This window comes from Aspergillus tanneri (assembly GCF_003426965.1).
Source record: "Aspergillus tanneri strain NIH1004 chromosome Unknown AapTan_5_pilon_pilon_pilon, whole genome shotgun sequence".
In the NCBI taxonomy this organism is placed as follows: domain Eukaryota; kingdom Fungi; phylum Ascomycota; class Eurotiomycetes; order Eurotiales; family Aspergillaceae; genus Aspergillus; species Aspergillus tanneri.
In genome coordinates this window covers 1,756,516-1,776,843 of record NW_022984632.1, presented here as the reverse complement: position 1 = coordinate 1,776,843, position 20,328 = coordinate 1,756,516, and the positions used below count along the sequence as shown (strand labels likewise).

The 20,328-nt window shown below is 52.1% G+C and overlaps 5 protein-coding genes across 5 annotated transcripts; 2 read left to right on the top strand and 3 right to left on the bottom strand.

The window, feature by feature from the left end:
- Positions 1-146: 146 nt before the first annotated feature.
- On the bottom strand, positions 147-8,504 carry ATNIH1004_009981 (histidine kinase-like ATPase domain-containing protein; the record flags this gene model as incomplete). The annotated part of the gene is made up of 4 exons (XM_033574563.1): positions 147-2,550; positions 3,168-3,248; positions 3,313-8,313; positions 8,377-8,504. 4 exons carry the CDS (start codon positions 8,502-8,504, stop codon positions 147-149), a joined length of 7,614 nt encoding a protein of 2,537 aa, XP_033422581.1.
- A 628-nt stretch (positions 8,505-9,132) lies between these two features.
- ATNIH1004_009980 (TRAPPII-specific subunit TRS120) lies at positions 9,133-13,749 on the top strand (the record flags this gene model as incomplete). The annotated part of the gene is made up of 3 exons (XM_033574562.1): positions 9,133-9,298; positions 9,410-10,407; positions 10,471-13,749. 3 exons carry the CDS (start codon positions 9,133-9,135, stop codon positions 13,747-13,749), a joined length of 4,443 nt encoding a protein of 1,480 aa, XP_033422580.1.
- Positions 13,750-14,463: 714 nt separating this feature from the next.
- ATNIH1004_009979 (SDR family oxidoreductase) lies at positions 14,464-15,645 on the bottom strand (the record flags this gene model as incomplete). Its single annotated transcript, XM_033574561.1, has 2 exons — positions 14,464-15,444; positions 15,523-15,645. The coding sequence occupies 2 exons, from the start codon at positions 15,643-15,645 to the stop codon at positions 14,464-14,466; spliced, it is 1,104 nt and encodes a 367-aa protein (XP_033422579.1).
- A 297-nt stretch (positions 15,646-15,942) lies between these two features.
- On the bottom strand, positions 15,943-17,874 carry VPS45 (Sec1 family protein; the record flags this gene model as incomplete). Its single annotated transcript, XM_033574560.1, has 2 exons — positions 15,943-17,688; positions 17,755-17,874. The coding sequence occupies 2 exons, from the start codon at positions 17,872-17,874 to the stop codon at positions 15,943-15,945; spliced, it is 1,866 nt and encodes a 621-aa protein (XP_033422578.1).
- A 348-nt stretch (positions 17,875-18,222) lies between these two features.
- ALE1 (lysophospholipid acyltransferase) lies at positions 18,223-20,097 on the top strand (the record flags this gene model as incomplete). The annotated part of the gene is made up of 4 exons (XM_033574559.1): positions 18,223-18,244; positions 18,326-18,370; positions 18,446-19,564; positions 19,616-20,097. 4 exons carry the CDS (start codon positions 18,223-18,225, stop codon positions 20,095-20,097), a joined length of 1,668 nt encoding a protein of 555 aa, XP_033422577.1.
- Positions 20,098-20,328: the final 231 nt, after the last annotated feature.

The window sequence follows — 20,328 nt, the reverse complement described above, 5'->3', positions numbered from 1 at the left end:
GCTATAGTTCCAATCGCTAATGTTGAATCCACCTCCCTGTGCCACTTATGCATATGCAAGGCCCCTCCAGTAATATACATGCAAACTGTTGAAGAATGTTGCAGTAAACAATCGAATCTGGGAAGAGAACCGCTAATCAAAAGACCCTATGGATTCATCGGGGTGAAAATCCCACCCACAGTGCGCAGCTTGGTCACCATCTCTTCCCACTCACCCTGGGCGGTGCTCAGAACGGTCACCGCACCCCCAGCGCCAATCCGCCACAATTGCTCCTCGTCCTGGTCATCTGAACAGGTGAACGCGGTGCGGATGAGAACCGAAAAGCTGCCTCCGCCCCCTAGATCGAGAAAGCCCATGACCCCAGAGTAGATCCCGCGCCGTCGGCCTTCGATCGACTGGAGGTGCATGCACGATCGTTCCTTGGGAGCCCCTGTCATGGAGCCGGGAGGAAGGCATCGCTGGAGTGCCGTCAGTCCATGGACGGACATGCAGGAGGACTGGAATTGCAGCGGTTTGCGGACGGCAAATCCTGGGCGGTTGGAGTCGACGGTCCCCTTGACGTGTGTGATCATTTGATAGACCCGTCCATGATCCTCCACCTCCAGCAGCTTCTCGACGTGTACCCCCCCAGAGCCGCAGATCCCATAAAGGTCATGGCGGATCAGATCCGCAATCATCAAGTTCTCTGCCATTTCCTTCGTCGTACCCAGGATCTCCTTGGCCTTCTGTAGGGTCATCCCGTCGGATTTTTGAACAGTGCCCTTCATAGGCTTCATTTCCAGCGTGGCAGTTCGGTCCCAGTTCAGGAAGCATTCGGGGCTGCTGCTCACGATCTTAACACGCCCTAGCCTCGCATATGCACTGAAGGCTGCAGGGTTGTACCGCCGGAGGCGCTTGTACAGCTTCCAGGGGAAAGTCACGCGACCATTCTTAGTGCTGGCCGCAGGCAATGTAATTGGCGTTTCGCACGTCAGGCAGAGCTCGTACGACTCTCCAGCCTCCAACTCGGCCTGGCATGCAGTGACTTGTTCCTGGTAAGTGTGGCGATCCGGGAACTGCGTCACTCCGCACCGGAGAATGGAATCCAGGAACTCGGAGTCGTCAGAGACAGTGTTGAGTTTCGTCGGGACCTCGATCGAGGCAAGCCCTCCCAGTAGTCGTAGTGTTTCATCGAGCCATCCACCCGGCGCATCATCAGCCTCCCGAGTCGACTGGATAGTGATGCGGCGTGTCTCCTTGTCGAAGACGACGCTTCTTTCCGTCCACAGTAGGCTGACGTCTGCCGGGTCTCGGGAGTCGTCATCCCCAGAATGGTATCCCTGGAGGTCGTGGTTTTTGGGCCGAGCGAGGCAGGCCAGTCCCAACTCGTACGAGAAATAGCCTAGAAAGCCTCCCCAAAATGGGACCGCGGGGTCACCCGACCCGACCTTCTTCATCTCCATCAGGTACCTGAGAACGTCCCAGAGCTGCGGCACGGACAATGGCCCTGCGGTGACCGTCTCCTTCGAGTCCGCACCAGGGTGCGCATCGCAGTGGCCCAGTACCTTTTCCAACAGCAGTTTCTCGGTCTGGGTGAAGAATTCTAGCCTCCAGCTGGAAGGGCTTGGAACTGATATCACGCTGTATCGATTGTTCGACTGGAAGAGCACCGTGGGGGTGCTGGGGGGGTTCAACCGTTCGCAGATCACGTCGGCGTCCAGTTTGCCCGCTGCAAGCGCTCGAAAGGCCGCGTGATTAGACGTAGAGGAACTCCAGTTGAGCATCGAGGATGCAATGTCGGGAAGAGAGGACACGCCGCTCGATGGCTGGACGATATCCACGGGAAGGCTCCCATAGCCACCCCGCCCGTTCACTTGGTTGTAGTGGAGAGTCATTTCCCACCATCTCCGGAGAAGCATGCTGCAAACTCGGCGATCTGACTTGCACGATTCTGGGTGAAACTGTACCCCCCAAAATGGCTTTTGCTTATGCCGGACGGCCATGGGGATTTTCGTTTTCCCGTGAGAGCTCTCTTCCTTCACATACAGCCAGGCCAGCAATTCCAGGTCCTGGGCCTCGCTGCCATCCCCTAGCACCGAGTCTTTCCCACCATCCCACCTGGCATACAGCGAATGATAAAGGGTGACCTCCACGTCCTGGATTGCCTCAAAAATATCGGTTTGCGTCGTGGTAATCTGATGGACCTGCCCGTGAAGAGGGTGTGGCAATCGGCCTATAGAGTGACCATGGTGAAGGCATAAACTTTGAAAGCCCAGGCAGATCCCCAAGACGGGCAAGACATCGGCTTCGCGTAGATTCCAGAGATCCTTCATGACCCCGATATCCTGCGGGAGATTGGGATCACCAGGGCCAGGTCCCAGAACCACCGCTTCATAATGCTGGAGAAACTCGACCATGTTCCCATCTGGCCATAGGGAGTCAATCATCATGACGGTCACCTTCACCCCGAGAACTTCTTCCAACATGGCGACAACATTGTAAGAAAAGGAATCATACGCATCAACATAGAGGATGTTCTTCGCCGGCGTAATATCCTCGGGCATGGAGGACCTGCCAGTGTCCGACGTCCAATGTCCCAATAACGGGGCCATATTTGTACGAGGATAAAAAAAATCAATCAATATCTGAAGAGCGAGCGATAAGACACGCCCTCTTCTACAAGTCCACGTGGCGTGAGTCTCTCGGACAACAACGGTGGTCAAAAAAAAAAAACAACCTTTTTTAATAAAAGAAAAAAAAAATAAATAGGAGCGTGGCGAGAACAAAGATACTGCCCAGGTGGACAAGCGCTTCCACAACCGTGGTTGAGTAAATTTTATCTAAAAGAGCTGGGCCAAAAGAACCAGAGAAAGTTCCCGGATCAACGGGACCGGAGGCTTGGCGAGTTTCGAGACAATCCTGGCCTTCTCTGCAGGATGATTCTAAAAAACGTTCACATTCCAATAAACCCAGGACGAGAGAGAGAGAGAGAGAGATGGAGAGAGATGGAGGTAGAGAGGTAGGGTGGTCTATCAGAGTATGTACAGGTGGGTCACATCCAAAAACTCCGGGGAAACTGCAGCCAAAAAGAACCACCAAAAACAAGAATGCTTCAGAAAAATCAATAAAAATAAAAATGACGAACACATCCAAGCGACATATTTTTCCAAGACTACTTGCAAAACTACTTGCTGGCTGCTGGGAGTGATCGACTGGCATCGATCAACTTCGTGGCGATCTTGGAGAAATACTGCGCAACGAATCCCTCCCTGAATAAGTAGAAAACAAAGTCAGTAACATGAGCTGTGCATAATTGTATAGAGGTGATCGTACGTGTAATAGCTATGAGCAGAGCTGTGGTCGCCCACCAGATTATGGGCCAACTCGTGGCACAGTATCACCCACCAATATACTAGGGCCTCGCTTCGATCGGCCATTGGGCTCTGTATTAAGTCTAGCTCGTGTAATTGTTGGAAGTAGAAGTAATTGCAGAAGATGCTGCCTGCTCGATTGAAGGCAATGGTCTTGCCGCCCGGATCGTAGAAGACACTCAGACTGTTGGCCTGCAGAGAGAACACCTCCGCACAATCAATCAACATGGATGCAAACAGGTTCATACCGGTGCTGTTCTGCGCCAGGAAGTTCGATCGATCCGAGAGCGTCTTCACAACGAGGACGTGGACCCCGCAAGGAAGGGTCGCCACAAACTCCAAATCTTGACTCGGTCTCTCGTCGCAGTAGGACTTGGATTCGGTAATCTGGTTCGTCTCGGGCCGGCTATAGACGCCCGAGGATCCGTGAGGCCGACAGGCTTGGATGGCCGACAGCAACTCTGTTTGCAAACGGTGGGGGGGGCTAACGGTCACCGGCGCCTCGGGACGCGATTTCTGGGGATCTTCCGGCGAGTAAGGAGGCGGAGGGGTGCTGGTATTCGAAGAGTTCGCAGGGACAAGTTGGGATGTCTCCGCGTTCGACGAGGCCCAGTTGAACCGCCCACCCTCGATTCCGAGGCGTTTACTCAACCCGGAGAATAGCCCCCGATGGCGGTGTTCCTGGTCTGACTCGGCCCTGTCCGGCAGGATGCTGGGACCAACATCTTCGTTGGAGGGCGAGTCGAGGAAGGCGCCTGGCATAAGGGATGATCGTTCGTCCTTGATCGGTTGGGACTGTGCCTGCGCCTCGGCTCTCTCGCGTGCCCATGCGGCCTCCCTCTCCTGCAGCTGCCGTCGTTCCTCTTCCAACTGTTTCTGGCGTTGGTCCTCAGCAACCCGGGCTTCGTGCGCCTTTTGCTTGAGAATCCGTTCCACATTATATCCTCGCGTCTTGAGTTCCATGAGATCGGTCTTCAACAACATCTCCAGTGTGAGGGTCGAGTGAAGTTTCGGCCGTACAAGGATCAGATGTACCAGAGCTTGACTGATTTCGTAGAGGTTATATTTACCAGGGCCCACCCACAAGCACCAGGAAGGCGCCTGCTTCGTAATTATCGCGCCACGGTTCTGCGTGTGAGAGACGCGACGGCCCCGAAGAGAGCGAGTGAGTGAGATGGACTGGACAATCTGCACCTGGAGATTCTTGTCCAGCCATCGAACGTCGTGGCAGATGGAGTCCGGAGACTGCTCGTGGAGAAAGAGACGACATCGCTCGTTGATCAGCTTCTTCAGTTTGACCGCCGGGGTTTGGTCGGTGGAAATGGCTCCCCAATGACCGCGCTCTTCCACGAGGTTGCTCAATGGCATAGCCCCCAGTGTGATGTAGAAATTTTCAAGGGCTTCTTCTTGGGGGGCAGCGAGAATATGCTCCTTGAACAGGTTGAAGCTTTGGAAATCGTCCACTACGACTGCATCTTTTGCTGCCGTGAAAGTCCACTCCTTGATACTCTGGTCGTCATCCTCTTCATCCGAGCCGTTTATGACTTCTTTCCTACCCTTTACTTGAGAAAGCGAAGATATATCCCGGCTAACCAAAAGAAAACTGGACTGTTTCATTTGGCCGAAGAGTTCTCGATCCTTTTTCAGTACAGAAATATTCTCCGCTAGGGTTCGTAGTAGCTTGAGGTACTTGTCCACGCTTTGGAGTGCGGAGGATACCCTGGCCGGCTCTTTGACTAACATGTGCGCGAGTTCGATCTTCGTTGGCTCTCGCTTCGAGCCGACGGCCATGAGGAACAAATTTGCCTCCTGTCCAAAATCGACGAAGTCAAAAATCTCCCGGTAGTCTTCGCCGTCCCCCAGATAGCAAAGTCTGGGCGGCACACGACGCGTGTTTGGGCCTTTCTCCGTCCTTTCGTTGGTTGAGATCGGCACTATCGGCGCGTTGCTGACGCGATCAATATCTCGAGGGTTGAGCTCGGACACTCGTCCTGACAAGTACCTGAACAATGCCCACGCATCACGCTTGGTAGAGGGGGGTTGGCGAAGCAAGTAGTCTAGACAGTTCGTAAGGGCCGGATGTTGCTTGACTGCGAACTTTGAAGAATGGGGATGGAGGTCTTTGCGCATAATCCGGAAGCCGAACAAACTTGCGCCTTCATCGGTAAAACATTTACTAGGCACACTAAGGCCTTTCTCCCCTTCAATAGGCAGGAATGGAACATTGATCGAACTACAGTCGAATGTTGCATAACCGTTGTTGTGATACTCAGAGATATAATACGACATGGCCTTCCCATAGAGAAGCAAATCATTGCCCGCGGCCTCTTGTGCCATGATCTGTATCAATTCTGGGGCAGATGGGAAGCTTCTCAAGCCCAACTTGGCCAGAAATCTGCCCTCGCTGCTGCTAGGTTGATATCTTCCAGGCCACTCAATAATGGGGAGCCCAAGAGCCCTGAAGGAGTCTTTCGGTTCATAAAGCTCGTGGATTCTGTAGCGCCGACGGTGAGCAGGTGCAGTGTTGCTGTCACTTCTTGGTTCGGCCGTGCAGATGCTAGTGTCTCGAAGTCTCTTGAGGTCATTTGCAGGAATGTCTTCGTGAACGGAAGCAAGGTAGCGGATGAGGTCGACATGGCTCCATTTTCGATGGCTGTTGCCAGTCCCATCCGATGAATCAGTGGTGCTTAGGAGACGTTCAAAGATGACACCCAGCTCGACTGTTTTACGAACGCCGAGTGCTGCCAAAAACTTTTCCTTGACACCGTTGAGACCGTGTACGATAGGAAGGTCATCGAACAACCGCACAGAAGAAAAGTAGGTGTCCACAGGCCGTCTCATCCCAAGTTTAGTTGGGATGACCGTGCGCGGTTGTAGCATGTCGATCGCAGCCTGCTTCGCCGACTGGCTCAGAGACTCCCAGTGCTTGGAAATAACGGGCAGAACCTGGGCAGCGAAACTCGCAGCTTGTGTGATATCTTGTCCTTCCGTGAGAGCATTTCGATTCTCCGCGTTGGCAATCAGCCAGCGAACCCAGGGAACTATCTGGAGCTCTGTCCAACCAAAGGCTTCCAGCTCTAGTTTCCCGAGAGATTTGGTGTACTTGAATGGCAACACGGATGACGCCACCGGCATGTCCGCCGGTACCTTGTTAGGGATCAGATAGTTCTTAATGTCTGCGAACACAATTAGCTGCGTCGTATTCCCACTACTGTCCTCGTCATTTGCTACTGCAACGCTCAAGAGGCTCTGGACGGAGAGAGAATCAAGTTGTCCTGAAGCCGCCCTCCGACCTAACCAGTAAAGAAACTCAACAACCTGGTTGGGCCGCAGCGTACTAGCTTCCAACTCCCTCTTGATATCAGAAACAGTCATGTCGGTTACCAGTCCGAAGTCTATCAGCCTCTTGACGAAATCCTTCGAACCGGCGACGAACTCGTCTGGCAAAACGGGAATGGAATCCACGAAGCTGAGATCTTTGGGAGCAATCCGTGCCTGGTGGCTTTGAATGACACCGCATGTCGATAGCACCTCTATAGAGGCATGTTTATTACACGTCCAGAAAGAATCCTCGATCGTCTGCCCTAGAAGAGAAGACGGCGTTGACTCACGGAAGACGAACTGATTCGCAATGTGTATGGCCTCAGAAAGCACTCCCAGTATGTCTTCCTTTCTAACTTTCGAGGTTCGCAGTGGTTGGATCTTTGACTTTATGGAAGCCATCTCTGCGGACCAAGCCACTCGACAGACGATACCCGCTGCTCTCAGAATTTCGAGATTCCACTTGCTGATATACCGGGTGTTCAGATCGATACTCTCACGCTCAACGGTCGGGATCACAGATGGGGCGGATATATGAGCATTAAGACCTGTCGTTTGATGGGTAGGAAACCCTATGAAAACCCGTCCGGTTTTAGAGGGGAGGATAGAAGAGAGGATCTCCGACTGCGACCCTGACAATCCAGAGGCCATGCTTGTGTCGTAGGAAGGAGTCAGGACGGCGATTGTTGACTTTTTCGGCGGAGGTTTCCGAGTGGCTCGTTCAAGCTCGTTGCTCAAAGACTGGCTGACGGAGGATTGAATGCTTGCCCTGTTGATGTGCAAGAAGACTGATGCTGTGACAACGGTGCTCAATTCTTCCGTGTCATTGACAGGGTCCGGTTTCTCCACCTTTGCTTGTTTCTCTGGAGCGGTTTGGCCAGTAAGTCTAGAGAAGAAGGTGCGCAACGAGCCCGCCGTGTCCCGAAGGCCTTCACGAAACACACTGGCGTGGGGATTCCATTCAACAATCTGCATCCAAGACGCATCGACTTGCGCAACCTCTTGCGTGACACTTACGATTTTCATCAAGCCCTGGGGAGTTTTAGTTTCGATGTCTCTTGGAATGGCAAGGCTGACACTCGGGGCAGTCTTCTTCGTGAGTCGCAGTAGCTTCCAGTCATCCAGCCACAACTCTATGGTTTCAAGACCGACAAACGTCAGGCTGCTAGACAGAAACTGACACAATTGTTTCAATGATGGAATCGGAGATGTATCGTTGCGATAGTCTAGAACAAAGGTCGTTTCCGGATTTGATGTGTCGTCTAATTGCAACCGGCGCGTGAAAAGTGCATTCCCCTTCCAATAGAAAGCCATGGCATGCTTCCCCGAAGATACAAATGGTTCTTCACAGTCATCGAAAACACTGTAAAACCCGACCCCAAAAGCACCGATCTTCGTCTCGTCGGGGTTGCCATCCGCAATCCGTTTCAACCGGGCCCAGTCCTTTTCGCTGAACGGAAGACCATTGTTTGACACCAAGAGACGTTTCAAGGTATGGTGGGAAATGGTATGCTTCAGCAACGTCGTATCATCGGCAGCTGATGGTAAAGGGATCGTCGTCGACGGCAGGGTCTCGAACTTGATGGTAACTCTGGAGGCATCCGCATCAGCAGCATTTTGGATCATCTCTCGTAGAACAGTCCTGTTGGTATCTGGTCAGCATCCACACTCAGATCCGTACATATAATGCACCCTGCGAGCATACCATTTCCCCGAATAGCGCGCCAGAACCTTGGAAATCAGACCCCGTGTGTCAACCGTGACCGCCTCTTCGTCGTTGCCAGATCCCATGGTACGCGCCTTCAGCGCATTGAAATCTAGATTCTGTGCCATCTTGCGGTGTATAGGAAGTTAAGCTAGCTAACCGTGCACAAGGCAATTCACATCAAATATCAGAATGCAACCTAGGGGGGCAAAAAAAAAAATCTAGCAAGAAGTCTAGACACCAGATAGCACGCCTCTTGACAACTAAAACTCCCTAAAGAACAATCCAAGGCGACCGTACACACGCTAATTTAAGCACGCAGAGCTTCCAGCTAGGAATAATCAGAGGTAGAAAACCACCCCAACAAAAAGAATAAAGAATCCGCTCTTAACACGGCCAAACAGGCCTGCAGCAACACTAACCTGACAGTCTGAATGATAGTACGGAGTAGTTAGAGGAGAATCGCTGACGATTAACTTAGTTATCGGCCTTATCGGGTGCCTTATGTAAGCAGAGGGACCAGAACGGGACTAAACCGACGCGGTCACTTGTTGCAGTTGCCGTTGGAGCTGGCATCAATCATCACCGGATCTGTCGTGGCTATTGAGCGGGCGGTGCCCCTAGAATTCTCCTTGATCCTTTCTCTCTCATCCCATTCCCCTCGTCGCATGATTCTCAGGAACTGGGGTATCCTCTGGAAGCAGTCCTGAGCATATCGCCGACTGCCTCCCGCTCCGCATCCTTGCAGATGACAGGATGGGTGTTGACCCTCTATCCCCTATTGCGCCGGTGCGCCTTAGGGCTTTACTGCTCCCCGTTGGAAATATCAGACGGTCGCGGTTTCTGAGCTTTGCCGCAAGGCTCCAGGCTGAAAATGTCGTTCGCTTGGGAGATATCAGTCCAGATGCGCGACCCAATCGAAGTAAGCCATTGTCGCACCCTGTTTGGAGAGGAGGAGGGTTGAAATACACACGAGATATTCATTACATATTTACGAAAACCGTAACAAGTAATTGACTGATCTTCGTGGTAGACATGTTCTCTCCGCTAGCATTCCCTACAGGCATGATTCTCTATGACCTTTCGTTCTCCGTGCCTCCAACGTCGCACTTAGAGCTGTTCCCCTTCGAGGTCTTTCGCGAGCCACTCGTTGTCATTGCAATCGCCGATGGGACAGAACTAAATGACGAGGCTAAAGAGCAGGGGGCGGAATCGACTAGCCAGACTAAGACTGGAGAATCTCCCTCCCCGGCTGGACTGGACCGGCTTCGACAAGAGTTGGAGGTCGTCAGGGGGAGGCATACGAGGGCCCTGGTGCATCAGCTTCTGATATTCGATTACAAAGGCGTGGACAAACTCTCAAATGGATCCGATGATGTTCTATGGATTCCACGGCCCGAAGTATCTAAAGCGACGACGATGAAGACTGTGCTGTGCGACATCACATCTCTGCTCCTTTCGGAGTTGGACGAGTTCGCCAAAACTATACAAAACATACCATCCATTGAATCACCGAAGGCTTCGTCCTGGGGCCCACAGAGAGGCCCAGATTTACGCCCGCGTCCCACGGATAGGCTGTTTTACCGGCTGACCATGCCTACACACCTTCCCTCTAATCCGAACGGTGCATCTGAAGACTTCCTCCATTCCACGCAGAGTTCACCTGCTCCTAGCGACCATGAGACGCCCACTACTTTTGACGAAATAACGCGGTCCATACAACTGTCCAACCGAGCTAGCACAGCCGGGAAACCACATTCCCTGCCCTCGTCAAAGGAGCATAGCCGCGACCGGATGTCCGTGAGCAGCATGAGCGCAACTGATCGGACCAAAAACCGAATCAAAGGACGTACGGGTGTTGTGGTTGGAACACTGTTTCTTCAAGCGGGGAGATGGCCAGATGCCTTAAAGGAGCTTGTTGATGCTGCGTCCAACGCTAGAGCCAGCAGTGATTATGTGTGGCATGCCAAGGCGCTCGAGTCGATTCTCCTCTGTCTGTTGATGTTTGGCTGGGCAGGAATGGATTTCCAGGTATGCTAGGCGATCTCACCCTTTGTGTTTTTGTGGCTTGGTCTGTCGCTAATCCATCAGTAGATCCCTCCCATTTGCTACCCTGTTGCAGACAAGTCCTCCAAGTCGTCGTTTAATTATGACTCAGGATCAGGGCAATCTGCCCCGGGAAATCGTGTCATCTCTCTGCAGAACCTGTCCAATCTGTTGCCAGACCTGTCGAGTAATATAGTGAACCTCTACAATCGCGCGGCTAATATCACCGATGAGCCTCTGCCTCAACTTGTTTTCTCGGAAACTGTGATCCGTATAAGCAGATTATTGGTAGCGGCGCGCGTTCGTGATGGCGCTTTGGATGATAATGCTTTAAAACACATTGTTATGAATGAGTCTCTGGTTCCTCTACTACGACCAGAACGTCCCCGTGGGCTGGTCAGTCTGCGGAAATCCGAAATCGCTAACTTTCTCTTTCGGGCCTTGCCACTATCTCCCGGTTCAGATTTACCGGCGACTGATTCTATTCCCATAATAATCGGAGTCGTCTCTGTTTTGAACACTTTGGACTTACCACGAAAGAAGGCTTTCATTCTCAGAGAGCTTCTGTCGATCATGGTCCCGGCCCTCGTCCAGGCCCGCAAAATCGGTGCTGCTGAAGTGGGGATTCATCCTGCCGCCGGTCTAGCCTCTATCAGCGAGACGGCCTTTGATATTAACGCCCTTGATGTTGGCCCAGGAAATATGGAAGAAAGCGTGCAGTCCCTTCTCGCCATAATAGGAGAAATTTATGGTGTGCAACCCTCGACGTTGTACGAATGGGAGAACACCCGTTGTTCAACGGCGAGCACGCCGGAGCCGTTCCCGGAATATGATTCAGTTACCTCAATTGTTGAACGGTCGTTCAGACACTCCATTTTAGACCATTACGGCGATCTAAATCTGAAGGTCGATGTGCTTAGGGCTTGCATCAATTCATGCGAAGCTCTCCCCGATTTTGGCGGCGTCATTCGTTTCACCGTTGAGTTGCTCCAGACCATCCGAGGAGATCTCATGCTTACTGAGACACACTACGATCCGCCATATTTGCCCCAGGATGAGCAAGTCCGACTTTTAAACAACATCAAGCGCACAGTTGGCGCGGCCAACAAACTAGGGGTATCAAGTCTGGAGGCGGAATACTGGGATGATTTCTTGGTCCGTGGTATCCAATTGCTTCCTTTGCCAGATCACAAGAAGCCAGTTCGCCGGTCCAGACCGGAGCTTGAGGTGGTGAATGAAAAGTCCACGAAGGACCCCTTTCTATACAACCCATTCTCCAAGACTAGCAGCAAGACGACGGAGCTTTTCATGGTTGCCGAAGAACCCGCTGCATTCCAAGTTACACTTCAGAACCCGTACGAGTTCGAAATAGAGATTGAAAGGCTCCAGCTTGATGGTGAGGGCGTGCCTTTCGATGCTGTGGCCGAATGGATCCTCTTGGCCCCCTTGTCTTTGCAACATGTCACGGTATATGGGAAGGCCCATAATCAGGGTAAAATGAACATCACTGGTTGTATCGTGAAGGTTCGCCATTGTAGAGAACGAAAGTTTCCCATATTTGAAAAGTTGTGGAAGCCAGAAGTTGATCAGAAATTCAAGCGAACTGGACTGGCAGCTAAGAAACCTCCGATAGAGCGTCCTCTCTCCTGGAGCTTGACAATGTCAAGAGACGGGAAGCCGCTTCCAAAGAAAAGCCCAGAAACGTCGTCCTGTAAGGTCGAAGTGATTCGTCAACAGCCCTCACTTGTGATAGAATCACTCTCACTGTCGCAATCAGCAGTAATGGTCCTAGAGGGCGAGGCTGGCGCTTTCAGGATCACATTACGGAACACGTCATCATGTCCTCTCGACTTCATCCTGTTTACTTTCCAAGACTCCACGACGAAACAGATCCAATCTGCCCTGGGCAACAAAGATCTGCTGCCAGCTGAAGTGTATGAGTTGGAGCTGAAGCTATCTAAGCCAGCTTTGCAGTGGCGCCGAGAAGGTCTGAACCCGGGCAACCACACAATACCTGCCGGCCAAAGTGCCACATTCACCGTTGATATCGTTGGCAAAGCGGGCTTGCAAGGCACAACGGTGCAGATCGACTATTCCTGTGTTGGATCCTCTAGCGCCGAACTCCCCGATGTGTTTTATACTCGACAATTATTTGTGCCGCTCACCGTTACCGTCAATGCCAGTATAGAAGTGGCTCGCTGCGACATATTGCCCTTCAGTGCTGATTTTGCGTGGTGGAATAGCCAGCGTTCTGACGTGGAAACCACATTTGCTCCGCGAGATGCTGCCCTTTCATCACCTACAGAAACCGATCTTTTCTCTTCTGTGCTCTCTCACCTTGTACGAGGCGCTTATGGACCTGATCACTGCATCTTGCTTCTTGACCTTCGCAACGCGTGGCCGAACCCTCTATCCGTGTCTCTAGATGTCAGCGAACATCCTGTGGGCTCCCTGGAGCAAGCCACAGAGAAAACCGGCGCCAAAGATGACCGGTATACCGTCTCAGGAGAGCTCCAACCGGGCCAGCTGTCTCGTTTTGTGCTCGTCCTCCCTCGTGTCCATCTGGACAATCCCCATGCTTCAGTACCGCTTCTCAATACGGGGGTCAAGAGACAGTTTGTTGTAAGCGCCAACAAACTTACATTTGAGGGTGAAGCAGCATCCCGCGAGGCCTTCTGGTACAGAGAAGAGCTACTCAAGAGAGTGACGGGGTCTTGGAGCGAAATTCCCGCCGGACGCCGAGGAACAATTGACCTTAGGAATATACGGTTTAGTGCACGAATGGTAGACGCTTTCCGACTGGACGACGTGGATGTGAGCTTCGCTTTGCAACCTTCATCTTCGAGCGACACGCCTTCCAGCGACGAGAACAGTGTCATTCAGGTTGGACGATCAAAGTACCTAGTCCAGACAGATGAGATGCTGAGTCTCACGGTTACTGTCTACAATCGTTCGTCAAGACCTATACACCCTCTCCTTCGACTTCAACCAAGCCTTCGCCATCAACCCAGCAACATTGCCTTGGATCTTTCACGACGTCTTGCATGGAGCGGCATGCTGCAACAAGTTTTACCTACTGTAAATAGTGGAGGGAGCACATCTACCACCATTGGAGTAACCGTCCTCTGTAGGGGCGAGTACGAGTTCGGAGCCACCATAGAGGAAGTACGCCTCCTAAGACCTGTGGCTGGAACAGATGGAACTCCGACCCCTCTGACTACTTTCCATGATGATCTGCCCATCAATGATACCTTTGGAGCTGACGTGGCTAAGAAACGACGCATCTGGCATGCCAAAGAGACATGTATTATGGATGCGCACTGTTAAAGGTCAGAGGACACTAGAATCCTTGGGAACTTTTCAGTCCAACAAATACCACGACTCTTGACCTTGGCATCTTTTTTTTATGACAGGTATGACGGACCTTGTAAGTTTTGTTTAGCAATGTATATATATACATGTATGACACGGTCGCCGCGTGAGGAATATGTGTGATTAGCAAAAAGGCCAGCCATCAGGTTAGAATTTACGATTAAGTTGGCGACCGTATCTTGGAGGTCGTGTACGAACCGAACTCGAAGGCTTTTGACTTGCATAAATAGATAGACTACCTTGTTCAATGTTGGTAGGTTGTATATACCCATAAGACATCTATCAAATATGCATAATGTCTGTGATGATCTCATAATCGATCAGCTGCTGAGATTTCGAATACCGATGCCAAGTTCATTCAAACACAGCAAAAGCTAGTATCGTCATTTATCAAACCCCATGAGGAACGTAATCCTGGAAAGGTAGGGCAGGCGTATAGAGCAGCAATGGTCTGAATATAATTATAGAGTTAGAAAGACGACAACGTGCAAATCGCCTGGAGTATGGCCGTGCCACCTTAAAGGGGCCACTGGAGTGTAGAAACTCAGTCGGGGTTGATTCTTCCCGCCAAACATTCGGAAGCAGAAGTAAGAATCACGCCTGAGGAAAGAGTGACATTGGTGCTTTTCAGCCCAAGTCAAACATGGCCAACTTGTCCATCCGATCCGATCACGTCGCCGCTTCAGCCTCTTCTCTTTCGTGGGCGCCGGACGCCGATGGTTTACCTTGCGCTGACGAAGGGCCGTGCTGATCCCCCTGGGGAAAGCTGAGGTATTTCCAATCCTCGATCTCTTCTATGATACATTTGAGCCGGTCTCGAATACTCTCGACAGCGTAAGTTCCTAGGATGAGCCGAAGGGGAGGGTAGGAACAATGGCCTAGCTGCCAGACCAAATTGGCGGCTTTGACGGCACTCGCGGGCTGCTTATCGCCCAACCACATCAACATCCGCTTTGCGTGCGCCGCTGGTGCCGTGGGTGCATTGTATGGCTCGCTCGGCCGTTTGACGAGGAAGTGGCCGTACAATGGAAGCGGCGGCGCGAGATCCAGCTCGGGCTTGCCCGTCGTCATCACGGAGGCCGGATGTGACACCAGGCCGTCCATGTCGTCGCGACGCATGTGGCCGGGCTCGACGAGAGTGGCCTTAATATTAAAGCTGTCCACCTCGTACAACATGCTTTCCATCAGCCCCTCCACCGCATATTTCGAGGCACAATAAGGCCCCAGACCCGGTACACCGAGGGCCCCCGAGGTGGAGCTGAAGATCAAGTACCGGCCGGAGCGTCGCTCCCGGAAATGAGGCAGCGACAGTTGGATGATATTCAGCGTACCGGTGAAATTGGTCTCGAACTGGTCTCGGATATCGTACTCGTCTTGGTCTTCGCAGGCCCCGATCACGCCGTACCCGGAGCAGTTGGCGACGATGTCAATACGACCGAACCGCTCGATGGTGCGGTCGATGGCTCGTTGGACGGTTCCCCGGGCCCGGACGTCACACAGCAGACCCAGGCAGTTCTCATGTTCATCCTCCAGCTTTTTCATACATTCGGGACTGTTTTCAAAGGTGCGTCCGACCGCTGCGACGAAATCATCCCGTGACAAGGCGGTCTTCACCAAGGAGCGGCCCATGTGACCGGTGGCACCAAAGATCTATCAGGCAGGCAGATGGTCAGTCAAAGAGAGAGATATCTCAACTTGCGATCGGGCTGGTAGTGGTAGTGCTCATACCAGCCATACGAGCGGCTTCGGGGGATTCTGTGGTCCCGGAGGATCGGTGGTAGAGGGGAGACAGAGTTTTGGCTCTCGCACTATGGATACGGGGGACGACGAGGAGGCATTGGGTAGTTCCATGGACAGGGAATATCGAACCGATGGATAGGAAGGGGTGAAGTGGAAAAGATTGAGGTTTAGGCTGAGGTTGAGGGGTTTGGCATCTCCGCATTCGATAAATCTGGGTGCTCACCGCCGACGATGGCCAAAACACTATGGAGGTTCTAGTAACTGGTTAACTAACTACCTTAGCCATTTGGTAGTCCTAAATGATCCAAGTAGTACCGTGATGATGGTTTACGGATACGGCTAAATCCTGGGATATATCTCTCGTGGATAGCAACGCCCGACGCCAAATGCAGAAAGCTCCTATACTGTCTACCGCTCAACCTCTCGTCGAAGCCGTCCAGCGGCCGTCGAGGGACCTGGTTCAGGCCATCCGCTCACAGCGTCATCGACTTCCTCCAGGAAACTTGTGCTGTTGTGGATGGTCGTGCCCCCCAGGACCACCCGCACCCCGGGGGAACTGGCGTTGACCTGTGCCACCATCTTGGCCTCCTCGTACGTCGCCCCGCCCACCATGAAGAGGATGATATCCTGGGGCTTGTCCCGGATATGGCCTCCGCCCTCCAAGAAAGGATACTGGAGCTCCTTCAGTCGGCCCTTGATGAGATTCTGAAGCGTCGCTTCCAACCGGGGCGAGTGTTGTGTGTAGACATTCTCCACTCCCTTGAGCCCTTTGAACCGGTCGCGGGCCCCCGAAAAAAACGAGGCCGACTCGAACAGGTCCGAGAAGCCACCCGCAACCGGTGGAGCTTGCAAGGAGTGATGGTAGGCTAGCAACTTGGGGATGATATTCACTTTGTAGGAGGGGACATTGCCCGCCGTGACTAGTAAGTCTAGTAGAACCGGAAGAGCGTTGGTCGGCTGCTTCTCGTATCGAATGGCATACAGGGCCACCAACCGTAGCTTGTTCTCTGCGGGCACGGTGGGGAGCTGGACGATTCGTTGCAGGCTCTTCAAAAAGGAGAAGTCAGCCAGTCCCCGATGGGGAGAAGGACGGATAGCGGGGGAGGGGGAGTTGACCGGCCAACGTACCTTGAGATCATTGGCGTGGTTGTCATTGCAAGCCAAGCTCTGTTCCAACTCGCTCACATCCAGCAGGTCATCCTCGCCGACTCGTCGACTAAGCTCTCCGACCAGAGTGACGTGCTTGCTCACGTTTCCCGAGAGTTTGCGGAACTCGGGATAATCTTCCACAAAGCGTTTCATATCCGCAATCGACTCGATATTCATCGTGTTCTGAGTCTTCAACTGGTATTGTTCGACATATTCCTTGATGTTTTGGCCCAGATCCCCGAAGTTTTGGTACATGTTCTTCTTAAAGAAGGGGTCCTGGTCTTGCGATAGAACGATTTCTCGCAGCTCCGACCGGATCTCCGGTATGTCTCGTAGGTCCACCCGTCCGTTGTGGATTCCAATCAATTCATGCACCATCGCCTGATATGTCCATTGGGTAAGCAACGGCGTAATGGGATCGTCTCGGCGATCTAGGATCAGCAGAATAGGCGGAGTGTCGGTCTTGCGAAAGTTGAACAACTGCTCCTCCTGAGTCAATTGATAACGGACCTCTGTCGCCAGTTTCTTAGCCAGCAGGCTATTCTTTTCGTACCGGATCAGCGGATTCTTCTTTAGAGCCAAAAGCATGGCGATTACGCCTTCCGTGGCCCGCTGAAGTGCATCCGCATTCCATTGGTCCGGGGAGTGGCTCCAGAGTCGTTGTTGAGGGAATCCGAGATTGAAACAACACAGGTCCGGGTTAATGACCAGGAAGTCGGCGAAGTATTCCTGGACGGCGCGGACCACCTCGTGGCTGTCTGCTTCGGCCAGTCGTTCGAGCGACGATTTGCGGATGATGTTGCTGAGGTAGATGTAGTATTCGCCGTACTTCGGTTCGCGCAATTCATCAATAAGGAATTGGATCGAGGTTGGAGACGGGCGCACAAAACAAAGGCATCGCAAATGGCGCATCCGTTCGCGAGCCGCGTTGTCCAAGCGGTCAATTAGGTACACGTCATGGTTCAGTAGGGCAGACTGGGTGATAGCAGTCGATACAATGGGCACCTATCCAGGGGGAGCACATTAGCTAACAAACTCCCTAACATCCGATACAAGAATCGCAGTTCCCACTGTCTCACTGTCCAAAAGCAAGATCTTCATCCTGGTTGACGATGCAGATCCCGACGCAGATGGATCCCCAGCGGTGACCATCTTGGAGATATACCCCGAAACCGCCGCGACGACGTCCATGATGAAGGATGAACAGCCTCAACGAGGCGCGGAAAGATCAAGAGAATCAATGAAGGTAGGCAGTTGAAGAAGAAAAGCAAGGAGCGGATGGAGGTGATAGACGGGATGAACAGAAAGAGGATAAAAAAAGATAGAGAGGCGGAAGAATACGCCAAGGACGATGGCATGTGATGCTTGCATTTTGTTGAGCTTCAACGACGATCGTCTTCGTCCTCCCCCTCCTTTCCCTCTTCTTCCCCTCCGGCTTTTTTGATCCGGTGTTTTTTTTCTCTCTCTTCTCTCCTCCTCCCTCTTCTTCTTCCCGAATCTTTTCTGTCCTTTTCCATTTCGCCGTCTTCTTCGCCCATCATGTTCCCATACATCAATCTCCGTAAGTATCTCCACAACAATCATTACAGACGACAAGGTATAACAATGGTCGAGCAGTACTAACTTGCTTCCCGGTATCTAGTCTTCCAATATCCTGCAGACCTTACAGGTGCCTCTATTGATGAGCGTATGCGCTCCCACCCAATCTCGCAATGGCTTCCATGGCTCGCACCAGACCACTGATGGTACCTCTCCGGAATAGTGAAGCTTATTGCGTCTTTTCTACTCTCCTACCCTCTGGCGGCGATCCTGAAGAGAATTCCGGACGCACAACCTTGGAAGAAAAATACGTTCATCATTGCTGTGTCATTGTTCTACCTGGTCGGTTTGTTTGAGCTGTGGGACGGTCTCCGAACTCTCTCCTACAGTGCGGCCGGTATCTATGCTATTACTTACTACATCGACGGCTCGTTGATGCCCTGGATTGGTTTCGTCTTCTTGATGGGCCATATGTCCATTATTCATATCTACCGACAGATCTTAAATGATTCCAAGGTGATCGATATCTCCGGAGCCCAGATGGTGCTCGTTATGAAGCTCGCCTCCTTCTGTTGGAATGTGCATGACGGCCGTTTACCCCAGGATCAGCTTTCGGATTCTCAAAAGTATGCAGCAATTACGACCTTTCCTAGTATTCTGGACTATCTCGGATATGTATTGTTCTTCCCCTCTCTCTTTGCGGGCCCCGCTTTTGAATATGTCGATTACCAACGCTGGATTGACACCACCCTTTTTGATGTGCCCCCGGGTACGGACCCATCGAAAGTGCCTCCGACTCGAAAGAAGCGCAAGATCCCCCGGAGTGGAACTCCTGCGGCCAAACGGGCGTTGATGGGGTTAGGCTGGATCTTTGCCTTCCTGCAACTTGGTTCCATCTATAACGAGGAAACGGCACTTGGACGGCACTTCCAAGAGTACTCATTTCTTCGGCGTGTCTGGATCCTGCATATGCTCGGATTCACGGCCCGGCTGAAGTATTACGGAGTGTGGTCCCTGACGGAAGGTGCCTGCATCCTATCTGGGATGGGGTACAACGGGTTTGATCCGAAGACGGGAAAGGTCTTCTGGAATCGGCTGGAAAACGTTGATCCCTGGGGCCTTGAGACGGCCCAGAACTCGCATGGTTATCTGGCAAGTTGGAACAAGAACACCAACCACTGGCTTCGAAACTATGTTTATCTGCGGGTCACGCCCAAGGGCAAGAAACCGGGCTTCCGCGCTAGCCTCGCGACCTTTGTGACCAGCGCGTTTTGGCATGGGTTCTATCCTGGGTACTATCTGACCTTTGTTCTTGGATCATTTATTCAAACTGGAGCCAAGAGTAAGTGTTGCCAATTTCGGTCCCGGTTTTCTTGCTCATAGATTGTCGCAGATTTTCGGCGCTATATCCGGCCTTTTTTCCTCACCCCAGACGGCCAAAAGCCCGGCCCATATAAGCGGTACTATGATGTCTTTAGCTGGCTGGTGACCCAGATCACACTCTCGTTTACCGTGATGCCCTTCATATTCCTATCGTTCGGGACTTCTATCAGCGTCTGGCAGAGTGTCTACTTCTACGGCATTGTTGGCAATGTCGCATCTCTAGCTTTTTTTGCCAGTCCTGCCAAAGGATTGCTTGCCCGAAAACTGAAATCCCGCAACAAGCCTCCTATGGCACGGAGCTCAAGCACCGAAAGCTTGCATCAACCTACTCTCGGACTGCCAAGTGACGCGATACAAGAGTTTGACGAAGCTGTGCAGGAGATCCGATCCGAGATCGAATCAAAGCGGAGGCAAGGTAGTACCGTCGGCATGCCGACCGGCGCCGAGTTGAAGGCTGCAGTGGAAAATAGAATAGGTAAAAAGCTTGAGTAATTTACGGTCAGTAAAGAACCTGAGAATTCTTCGTTGACGAACGGTGGGGACTGGTTTTGCCTAACGTCGGACGGATGATTTGTTTGTAAGCGAAATGATATCCTGAGTACGTTATTCTTACCTTTCTTTCTTTCTTTCTTTCTTTCCTTTTTTTATTCCCTACCCTCCTCTCTATTGAAATGCTGCCCTCTCGTGGCCATACTTTTAACTATATCAGTTGTAGTGTTACAC